The sequence below is a fragment of the Hemiscyllium ocellatum genome, chromosome 37 (assembly GCF_020745735.1).
Source record: "Hemiscyllium ocellatum isolate sHemOce1 chromosome 37, sHemOce1.pat.X.cur, whole genome shotgun sequence".
Taxonomy (NCBI): domain Eukaryota; kingdom Metazoa; phylum Chordata; class Chondrichthyes; order Orectolobiformes; family Hemiscylliidae; genus Hemiscyllium; species Hemiscyllium ocellatum.
Window position 1 is genome coordinate 38,167,279 of NC_083437.1, and position 12,415 is coordinate 38,179,693.

General features: G+C 37.7%; 1 protein-coding gene across 6 annotated transcripts in view; it reads right to left on the bottom strand.

Annotated features, from left to right (window-relative positions):
• rerea (arginine-glutamic acid dipeptide (RE) repeats a) overlaps window positions 1–12,415 on the bottom strand; it is a 575,418-nt gene that overhangs the window by 154,217 nt on the left and 408,786 nt on the right. For all 6 annotated transcript variants that reach the window (XM_060851827.1, XM_060851826.1, XM_060851825.1 and 3 more), the window contains one exon: window positions 2,634–2,732. In XM_060851827.1, the coding sequence (XP_060707810.1) occupies window positions 2,634–2,732 (99 nt within the window). The remainder of the gene's footprint in view (window positions 1–2,633; window positions 2,733–12,415) is intronic.

The window sequence follows — 12,415 nt, forward strand, 5'->3', positions numbered from 1 at the left end:
GATTACAGCCTTAGGGATGCAATAATTTGCCACACAGTTACAGAAGGATAGAGATTGGGATGTAGAGGAAAATGTTGGCACGAATTCCCAAACTGGACTGCTGTCCAATATCCGAGCAGATTGTAGATGTATCTTGTCCGGCTGAAGTGAAATACAGTGTCACAACACCACTCTGAATGGGCTCCTCCTAAATGTTTCCATCTTTCTGACTGAATGCTTCTAACACCTGCAAGTTTTCCACTTAACAGAGGAGTATTAAGTGCAATTACCCAAGTCTCATTACCTAAGAAAGGATTCAATTATCATAGAGGGAATGAAACAAAGATTCATCAGACTGATTCCTGGAATGGAAGGATTGTTCTAAGTTAAGAGATTGGGTGACTCAGCCTGAACTCACTGGAGTTTAAAAGAATGAGGTGCAAGCTCGAGTGTGACAGCAAGTGACTTTGAGAGAAAGGAAGCAAGAACCATTGAAACACAGGCACACAGATAGAGATAGACACACACACACACACACACACACACAGAGACAAACAGAGTGAGGGGGAAGAGAGAGAGACAGACAGACAGGGAGATAGACAGAGAGAGATACACATACAGAGAGAAAGACACGGGAGGGGGGAGAAAATAAAGAGAGAGAGAGTGGGTGAGTGAAAAGAAAACAAATGAGAAGGAATGAAATTAAAAAAAACAGACTGTGCACACATAAATGAATGGGAGGGACTACAAAAACCCAGCAAATTATCTGCTGCTGGTCTGAACAACAGGAAACATAAAGCATACATTGAACAGCCAGGCGAGATCATCATTCGAGGTGATTTGCCCCGCAGCCATTCATGAAAATTGGATGAGCAGTGTTTATTTATCAAAATACCTATCATCCCCAAAAGACTTTGCACTTGGTAATTCCAACTGAAAATTTAAACTGTGATGCAATAGATGTTTAAAATTCTGTCAAAAATCATTCAGCAACAAAATGTGAAATGACTCTGAACAATATTCAAAAGTGACACTGCTTGTTACTCAAGTCCTCCTTTGAGATAGCAACCGCGGATTTTATAGCATAGCTGGCAAGACTTAGGTTACCAGGTGCAGATCTGCCTTGTAAACAGGATGCAGCTGTCCAGTAGATTTCAAATGGTTGCAATATGATAAGGCCAGATGCACTCACATGTATAAACCATTGCTGAAATCGCCACTTTGTAGACATTCACTAGAATTTACAGTGCACTGAAAATACATTTTAACGGCATATATTCAGAATTTCAAGTAATCGTGCCAGTTAATAGATAAAAGGAATGAATGAAAATAAATTAAATCAAGATCTCCATAAAGAAGTTAAATAGGGACATTATTTCAAATTAAACTAGGAAATAGCAAAAGGGAGGGCACAGATTCAAACAAGTGAAGAGCAAATTTAGGTCTGGGAATTATAACTTTGTGTACAACATAACAGCACGATGGTTCAAAGGAACTGGCCGCGCGCAAATAGTTGTTTGATAGTGAGCATGGATGGAAAAAAAAGACATTCTGTTAATACTTTTTGTCTTGCAATCAGCAAAAACATTTTCCAGAATACCAATGAAGTCTACATATGCTGTCCAAGAAGAAGATCTTGATTGGTTGGCAAGTGGACAGCGTTTTCTAGAGGTGCTACCATGGAAATGACGACTGACAGTTCACTGCCATGCTGTCTTTAAACCTTATACTAGAAAGGTTGACTTATTGTTGAAAATGTGTTGCTGGAAAAGTGCAGCAGGTCAGACAGCATCCAAGGAACAGGAAATTCGACGTTTCGGGCATAAGCCCTTCAAGGGCTTATGCCCGAAACATCGAATTTCCTGTTCCTTGGATGCTGCCTGACCTGCTGCGCTTTTCCAGCAACACATTTTCAGCTCTGATCTCCAGCATCTGCAGACCTCACTTTCTCCTCCAGGTTGACTTACTGGTCAAGGTATTGCCCTGACAAATGAAGCAGCAAATGGCTACTTATAAATATTGCCCTCACAAACGCAAGATGAAAAGCTGTAACAAAATATGCCTTTTTCTTAACCGATACGTGGATATAAAAACATTTAAATGCAGTTTCTCTTTGATAATGCAGATTTTTCCTCTAAATTCTCAACTTTCAAATTGTGCGGACGAAAGTACTGGACAGACATATACTTCAACCTTATGAATGCAAAAGGAGAGAAACATTCAATGCTGAGTCCTTTATGAAATAATAAAAGCTTCATTTCAACATAAAAATTAAAATGTGCGGTATCTGATATTTAGCATTTCCTAGGTATTGAGTCACCAAAAATTAACAGAAGCATGAGAAAAGTGTTTTTTTTGCATCTTTACCCTGCAAAGGGATCCAAGTCTCATAGTCACTTGGCAGTATAGAACTTGGGTATTACTGAGAAAAGATAAATGCTGTCAAAAGCTTTTCACTTTGCATTCATCAGAACAGAACAGCAGGAATACCAAATCTCAGAGGATCGTTTTGAGCATTGCAAGACTCAAAGTTTCCACAGCATCTTTCTTTTTTCCAGTCATACTCTCACTTCCATGACTTAAGTGAAAATACTTGCATTAAAAGCATCAATGTTTCTGCAGCTTTTTCAACAAATGACATTACGCTTTCTTACCATTTCGTCATCGGACCAGCACTTTTCTATCAACTTGGGCACAGGCTTTTTAACAAGTCGCTGCAAGGCCTTTCCAGCATCATAACAGCTCTCGTGGAGCTACAGAAGAACAGTGGAAGGGATAGAAGAAAGAGAAATAATAGAATGAGATTAAAAAGCATATCAAAGCAAAAATGAATTTAAACAAGCAAGGGTTACTATGTTAGCAATACAAAAATGTTATAATCAGAGCTGCATATAATAAAATAAAAATCAATATCTTTATAATGTTTTTGGGATAGTGTCTGAATTTTCAAAAAGCTAAAATAATCCATTTTATTGAAACATTGCAATAAGACATACATCTGCTTTATTAACACCAACAATGAATGCTTTTATTTTCTAAAATTCTAAAACATTAACATTTAACCCACCTCTTTACAGAAGATAATGTCACGAGATAGCACAGGCAATGTTTTTTCTCCAGTAAGGCTTTAACCTTGGGATTGTAGAACATTGTGTAACAAGAACTATTTATTGTGCTATTTCTGCACTGGCCCCTTGAAGAGCTATCCAATTAGTCTTATCCCTCATGTTGTCGTGTCAGCTATGACTCAGCTACCCTTTGAGTTGGAAGGTTGTGGGTGCAACTCCCACTCCAGAAATTGAGCACAAATATCAAGGCTGACATTCTAGCACAGCAACAAAGGAGTGCTGTACTGCCAATGATGTTACATTGTGGATGAGGTATTAAAACAATTATGCATTCCCAATGAGGTTTAAAAATCTCATTTCATTGTTTTGAAGAGGAGGATTCCCACCCCATTGTCAAGTTAATTGTCAATCATCATCAGAAAATCTGACGTTCTTGTCATTATCCCATTGTTGTTGGTGAAAGTTTGCTATGCACAACTTGGCTGTGTATTTTCCTACGTTACATCAGTGATGTATCAAAGTACCTCTTTGGCTGTGAAGTGCTTAGAGTTGGTCAGCAGTGAAAAAAGCCACCATTAGAACAGCAATTTTCCCCATTTTTAACGTTTTTCTTTCCCAAACTGATTAATTTTCTTTGCAAAACTCTTATAAATTTTGTCACTATATCTGCTGTGGTTTTTGCTTTGCTTCATTAAGAAATGTGTGTCTTCCTTCCCACATATTTTACGAACATGAACCTGACTGTGCATCTAAATAAGTAATTAGAACGCAAATGATTAATAGTTGGGTAATTCTTATTCCAAAAAAGTAATGGCAGACATTAATAACAAATTATTTCTGAACTTAATTTTGTACCTAAAAGTTATAAAAGATCCACACAAATTACATTAATCCAGGTTTGAATACTAGTTGGGGTTACTTAGAGGTGCTTTGTTGAATTCAAGGTTACTGAGTTAGGAAAAACTAAAATTAACCATGGATCCTGCTGTAGCTTTTCAAGTGTGGAGAGTTTTGACTAGACTCTGATCAGATAATTTGTTGACACCTTGAAAATGACATAATAAACTACCAAGACTACTTTATATATCTTTAATCATACTGGCAGCCTTCTGACACCTTACCCAAGGGTTAACAACCTCAAGAGAAAACTGATAAATTAGAAAAATAAAAAAAAGCATGATACCACAAACTTAGGCAAGAAAAAGAAATTATTATAACCAGCAAGCTCTGTCATTTTTTTGTTCTCTCTGTAAACAGAACATCTGCTACTGCCTTAGGAAATTTCAAGTTAATGATTGGTCATGATACAAAAATCACCAAGTCTTAATTTCGTGGTCAGTGACAACAAAAAAAAATTGGTGCTTGCTGCTGAACTCAAAGAAAACAAGGTGTGTAGTGTAGTGTAGTGGTAAAGATACCAGACTAGAATTCCAGGATACCAGGCTAATGTTCTGGTGATAGGAGTTCAAATCTGTCCACATGGGTGATGGCGAAATGGAGTTCAATTAAAAAAATCTGGGAATTAAAAGCAAGCCTAATAAAGGCTATGTAACCACTGTCATTAAAAACTCATTTGGTTTGGCCTATGTGTGACTCCAGATCCACAGCAATGTGGTTAACCCTTAACTGCCTTCTCGACAATTAGGGATAGATAGAATAACTGAAAACAAAACAAAAGCTGACTACAAAAATATAGCAATCTCTGGTCTGGCTTTCCTGTCTCTCAACAGTAGCTTTAATCTGGTTCCAAGTAAGAGGTATTTTTAACTTATCAGCAGCTAAGGAACCAATCACAAATAGTATTCATACAGAGAAAACCACAACATAGAGGCGAAGTAGGCCATATCGCCCAGTAAGTCTTTACACCATTCGATGAGATCATGGCTAATCTGGCAGTATTCAATTCAACTTTCTGCCGTATCCCCAAAACCCTGGATTCACTTACAGATCAAAAATAAAGACCCATCCTTTACTGTGGTAAAAAATTCCACAGATTAACCATGCTCAGAAGAAATTCCTCCTTCGCTGTGACTTAAATGGGTGACATCTTCACTCTTGAGACTACACTGTCTGCTTTTAGACTCTCTGACAAGGGGAAACAATATCTCCACCTCTATCCTGTCAAGTCTCTAACAATCTTGGGTCTTTTAGTAATCTGATTGTAATCTGTAGGAACATCCACACAGCACCCTCTGAAGTAGCGTAGTGAAAAATCACACAATACCAGGTTGGAGTCCAACAGGTTTATTTGGAGGCACTAACTTTCGGAGCGCTGCTTCTTCATCAGGTAGCTGTGAAGCAGGAACATAAGACGCAGAATTTATAGCAAAAGATTATTGTGTCATGCAACTGAAATGACATATTGATCAAACCTAGATTGCTGTTAAGTATTTCATCTTTTAGAATGGTTTGTAATTTGCAGTTCATTAATATGTAAATTCCATAACTTCTTTTAAGTCACATTCTCAAGATAACTTGAGGTTTCATTAAAAAAAAGGTGACTTTGAGACTACATTGTCTGCTCTTAGGACTCTCCTACAAGGAGAAACAATCTCTCTGCATCTATCCTGTCAAGGCCCTATTAATTTTGTGTTTCAGTAAGGTCACATCTCATCTTTCTAATCTCCAATGAATTCAGTCCAACGAAACCAGGAGATTTAACGTGAATCCCTTTACTTTCTCAATTTCAGATCATGAATTTATCAGCATTTTGTAAAAATAGAAGCTAAAACAAACAAATAATATTTTATATTTTTCAAAACTGTACAAGTTTTGTTTTAATCCGCATGGCATATTTCAAATATAAAAGCAGCCTTTCATGGTCTCTAATTGTGTTTAATAGTAAGAATTAGGTTTTTAAAAAAAAAACCTCCTGGAACAAGTTTAAATTTTACAAAAAGCTTCTGCAAAGGCTAAAAACTTACATATTTTCATCAAATCAAGATCATAATATGTAGGAACATCCATACAGGACCCTCTAAAGTCGTAGAATTATATTTGCAGATACATTCTAATTCGCTCAAAAAATGTGCAACCTGCAGGCAGTTAATCCATGTAATATTTTATAAATTTCACTTTGGAAATAGAACCAGTCTGACTCAAGATTGGGATATAGACAGACTCTAACCTCACACCTTTAATGCATTGTCTAAAAAGAGATGTATTTTTTTAAAAAATAAAACCTTTAATTATCTCGTGAATGTAACTTAAAAGAAATTCTGAGATTTACATATGAATGAACCGAAACCTGTAATCCATTCTAAAAGATGAAAAACTTAACAGCAATCGAGGTTTGTTCAAGATATCATTTCAGTTGCATGATACTGTAATCTTTTGCTGTAAATACTGTGCCTTATGTTCCTGCTCTACAGCTACAGCACAGATGAAGGAACAGCACTCCGAAAGCTAGTACTTCCCAACAAAGTTGTTGGACTATAACGTGGAGTTGTGAGATTTTTAACTGTGTCCACCCAGTCCAACATCGACTCCTCCACATTAAAATAGCACAGACTCACTAACTTGCTGTCAGTTTTAGTGAAGTTAATGATGGTGAACAGTAGCATAACCTCAAAAAACTTGGGTTGTAATTTTAAAACAGTGTATTATTTTTAACATAATGGAAAAAATTGATATTACACAAATATAAAAAGGTTCCCAAAACTGACAAAGAGTGTTTATGAACTAATTATGAAGTTAGCATGGTACTCAAAACTGTTCTGCCAATTTTGGTTTAATATCAGTGCAAGATCCTGGCCCATGTAACCCCATTCTCAAATTCAATCCCACGCAGTTCTCAAATCACATAGCATTGATGTACACAACACAATACATAGATGAAAATAAAATAATTTCAGCAGTACCATTTGGTCACTAAAAAATTGCTTTCCATTAAGAATTCACTGCCTAACTATACTGCATGTTATATTTGATAGCTGCCAATTCAAAAAAGCTCCAATCCAATTCAGATTAACTGATCATTATCAACTATTAAAGGAACAGGAGTGTCCCGTGAGTACGAACATTTGTTTACGGTGATAATCGAATCAGATGTATTGCTGCTGTAATTCAACCGATTAATATGAGACCTCAAAAAAAATTCATAGGTGGAATCATTTGCCACCATCTGCAACTTCTGAACAATTGCTTGGTTTAAAATGACAATCAGAGACAGCAAACAGATCAGGCAGGTAGTCTGCAGTTTATTTATGTTCACAATTATTAATATATCCAAAAATCACTGTTTACAAGTCTGCGCAGCAATCTTACAGGACTTCAGAAATTAAGATTTCTGTATATGTCTTAATAAAGAGACTGTTAATGGACATTATTTTGGGGGCAAATACATGGACACATGTACACCAAAGAAAAAAAAGACTAAACGGTTCCTTTCTCCATTGAATCAAAAAGCTTGGGCTGAAAGCGTAAATAACAAGGGTTGGCAGTCCTGTCAGAGCAATACAATTTCACTGTAAGGTTTCATTGCATGTGCACAAACTGCTCATATGATCTGCCATTTTCTGTCAGCACAAACTGAAGAATAAATTTTCCTTTTGGCATGGCTCAGCTGTCAAGCACCTTTGTGCTATAATGAACTCATGAATTACATCTTGCTGCTCTGACAGTCCTCATCCAACACATCAAAATATTGTTCTTCAATTGTAATTTATAACTTCATTTGCATGCCTCCTTTTCCACTGTGACCTTCCTCAAGTGGCACTGCATGGTTGTAGTCATAACAAGACCACCGATGCATCATTTGTGATTACAACCATTATACTTTCAGCTTCATAGATCATGTTGTAGCTACATTATTCACCAGCATGTCACAAACTGAACTTGTGTCAGCATTTTAAAACTGCATTGTTCATATAAACACTGTTAATACAATTTTTATCACTATTACTGTGATTACATATTAAAAAAAGACGATACTCAGCAGTGTCAAGGTGAATAATACAGCACTATTCCATCCCCCAACTCCCCTCCATACTCAAACAATGCATGCACACAAATGATACTTCTAGTAGAAAATACATGCTCATTTTCCAGTTCACGTTAGTCTGGTTGATAAGGGATGAGTCAGAATATTAACTCTCAGAATATGGCAGAGAGTCCCAGTTTCCTTTCAATTACAAGTTAAAATGAGTCAGTGCAATAACAAGGGGGCGGGGGGGAAGAATACTGAATAAATTCTACATAAATAGTAGGCAATGATGTGCTTTCCCTCCCATAACCCTTGCCAAGTTGACAAAAACAAATCAAATCTCTCCTCATTGAAAATGAAATCTGTTTATTTGGGTCCTACTTTCTGCACCATGTTCCCTGATACTATGTTTAGGCTAGGAGAAAACAACTAAACAAATTTGAAGCTAAAAGACAGTGAGACAAGACTCTCAGTCATCCGTTATGAAATATGAGAATTCCACTCCAGCTAAATCCTAATTATGAGACAGCATTGCAGTAAAACTGTTCTTGTATTCACTTTGCCCTTTTCCCTTAATATAATGAGTTCTGCTGGACTACAGTTTAATATATTTGGGTATCGATAATTTTTAATCCAATTACTCTCTCAGAATACCTTTGTTTCAAAATTTTTTAACTCATGGGGATGTAGGTATTATTAGCTAGGCCAGCATTTATTGCCTGCCCCTCGTGACCCTTGAGGAGGTGGTGGAGAGCTGCCTCTTGAACCACTGTAGTCCACATGCTGTAGGTAGATGCATAATGCCCTTAGGGAGAGAGTTCCAGAATCCAGCGAGGGTGAAGAAACAGCAGCAATACATTTCCGAGTCAGAATAGTGAGTGGCTTGGAGGGAAACTTGTAGGTAGTGGTCTCCACCTATCTGCGCCCTTGTCCTTCTAAATGAAAACTGAGATAACAGAGGATGCTGCAAATCAAAAACAAAAAGAGAAATTGCTGGAAAAGCTCAGTAAGTCTGGCAGCATCTGTGGACAGAAATCAGAGTTAATGTGTCAGGTAGAGTGTGACCCTTCCTTAGAACAGTTCTAATGCTGCCAGGCCTGCTGAGCTTTTCCAGAAATTTCTGCTTTTTCTCCTTCTAAATGAAAGTGACTGTGGATCTGGAAGGTGCTGTTTAAGTTTCCTTGCAAATATATTGGGGGCTTCTTCCATTACTGGCCTGATAAAAGAAAAATTCATTTCTACCAAACAAATTAGGAGCCATGATCTGTCACAATCCACTAAAGTTGGTAAAACTCACCAGAGTGGTACAAACAAAGACACAGACCAGCTCTTCTACTTACGAGTCATGCCTTTTGAGTACAAATATGAAATGACCTCAGAGACAATAGATTTTCAAATTTGCTAGCTGCTAATCTGACAAACTACTTTCCTAATCTATCGGAAGTCAAGGATTTAGCACTATGAGAACTGAAGTGACTTTGTTCCGAATACTAATATATGCTCTACCACAAACTGTGTATGTAACTACCCTTGGACTACCTTGATTTATACTACAGCTAGCCAAACAATGTCCAATGGAGGAAAAAAACACAAAGGACAAACAAAAATAGTCACAAGGAAAGAAGGACTTTCTCTGAAGCCATGGACAACAGATTTTAGGCTAAAGTGGGTTAAAAAGTAGGGTTATGGATATAAGCCACAGAATCAAAACTTTGAGCTATGTTAGCTAAATCTGAATGGTACAAACATGAAAAAAGTCAAGTGCCTCTGTCTTAATTTGCTCTCGCTGGCAAACTACTGTATCAGCCAATCAGATTCCCTCTACATAGCCCTCACATTTCTCAGCATTATTGGTATTTCATTGATAACTGATGCACTATTCACCATCCATTTACATTTGAGATGGAAAGGGAGTTGGAATCAAGAATAACTAATTAATATTCCTACTTTGGGACAAAGTGAATAAGTTTCCTTGTCAGAAGGAAGAGTTTGAAAGGAACGCATTATAAAATCAGGTTACAGGTTTCCCTGCAGATCCATTAATATCACAGCAACAAAGCTGGTTTATGGTTTTGTTTGGCGTGGCCTGCAGACTTGAAGTAGGGAACAGAAAAAGGAATAGCCAGACTTGCTTGTTAAACTGAGAAAACGATGACTCTTATCGTTTACCATACAGCATATGGATAAGAGATGGTAGGCAAATTGAAAATGGAGAATTTGAGAGGGGCTGGAAATTTGGAGCTCGAGGAAGGAATCTATAGTATAATACTCAGAAAAGGGCAGCTCTGGGATTAGCTGAAGTAGAAAGCAAGCTATCAAGAGCTGAGAGTAATTTTTAGACTGGTTCCTAAGGGACAATGTAACTTAATCATAGCAGAAATGAAAATCTCCTGCTAAGTTAAATGGGGAATCTTTTTTTTGTAGATTAAAGCTGAAATTGCCTACGAAAATGAAATAGTGTTTCATCAATAGCATTTTTAATCTTTTGTCACAGCAAGTTTCAAAGATGACATGTTGATATGTATTCTTTAGCTGTTAACTGGGGGTTTGAATTTCTCTTCTAAAGTTATCGGTCCCTGCACCAAAGTGCACTGCAAGATTTTAGAAACACTTGATGCCAGGATGTTTAAGGATTATTATTGAAAATAGTGGTGCTTCTGGGAACAAACTAATCTGTTTTGAAACTATTGAATTTAGCTACCATACAAGCCGACTTCCAGATGAGTTTAGTAAATAAGCTAATATTACAAACAATTTAAAACTTAATGCTAATTTTAAATATACACATTTAAAATAAAGTTCAGATACTAAATAATTTAAAAGCATTGAGATAATTTTCTGTGCTCTCCTGACCTAATCATGATCGAACATAAAACCCTGCCTATGCCATGTGTATTCCAATTCAAAATCTTTGGGTTGAAGGCAGTAATTAGCTAACTAAATATGGTCATAGTGCATGTAGAGAAGAGCGTACTGATGGAGAGTTGGGGAAAAAAAAAGAAAAAAGCAAGAAGGGATCAGGTTTGGCTCCTACTTCAAATTATAGTTCATTGAATTCTGTTGCAAAGTGCACAAAAGTGGAAGAGCGTTCATCCAATACCCCACTGACCTTTATGCCCTCCATGCTAAGTCAGAGATGTACAGCATGGAAACAGACCCTTCAGTCTAACCCGTCCATGCCGACCAGATATCTAGTCCCATCTGCCAGCACCTGGCCCATATCCCTCCAAACTCTTCCTATTCATATACCCAACCAAATGCCTCTTAAATGTTGCAATTGCACCAGACCCCACCACTTCCTCTGGCAGCTCCATACATGTACCACCTTCTGTGTGAAAAAATTGCCCCTTAGGTCTCTTTTATGTCTTTCTCCTCTCACCCTAAACCTATGCCGTCTAGTTCTGGACTCCCCAATCCCAGGGAAAAGACTTTGCCTATTTATCCTATCCATGCCCCTCATAATTTTGTAAACCTCTATAAGGTCACCCCTCAGCCTCCGACGCTCCAAGGAAAACAGCCCCAGCCTGTTCAGCCTCTCCCTGTAGCTCAGATCCTCCAACCTGCCAACATCCTTGTAAATCTTTTCTGAACCCTTTCAAGTTTCACAACATCCTTCCGATAGGAAGGAGACCAGAACTGCATACAATATTCCAACAGTGGCCTAACCAATGTCCTGTACAGCTGCAACATGACCTCCCAACTCCTGTATTCAATACTCTGACCAGTAAAGGGAAGCATGCCAAACACCTTCTTCACTATCTTATCTACCTGCGACTCCACTTTCAAGGAGCTATGAACCTGCACTCCAAGGTCGCTTTGTTCAGCAACACTCCCTAGGACCTTACCATTAAGTGTATAAGTCCTGCTAAGATTTGCTTTCCCAAAATGCAGCACCTCGCATTTATCTGAATTAAACTCCATCTGCCACTTCTCAGCCCATTGGACCATCTGGTCGAGATCCTGTTGTAATCTGAGGTAACCCTCTTCGCTGTCCACTACACCTCCAATTTTGGTGTCATTCCATGCCCATTTACTAATTCCAGGGCTTCCCAAAGTTTGTGCCCTGACATCAGTGGGGTGGTGTTCATTCACAGCTTTCTACTTTTCAAAAGAAATCTTTTTTTAACTACAATCCTATTAAAAAGCGTCAATCATCCATACCCTTTAAGGCTATCAACAGCAGAAACCAAAAGCACTTAAAATCCCTTTATCATACGTAAACGAAGATTGTTTAATTGACAACTGTTTCTCTGTGACCTTTTCTGGCAATTATACAATGGTCTTTCCTCAGCCACAATGGTTTCAACAGTCTAATGAATATCAAGGCTCTCAGTTAACACTCGTCCTTGTGAAATGAAAATGAAAATCTATCTTTGCTGACAACTGCTTGAGGCAGTCATGCCAGGAAATTTTTCAACTTTCACCATCGAGGATGAAAATTAAA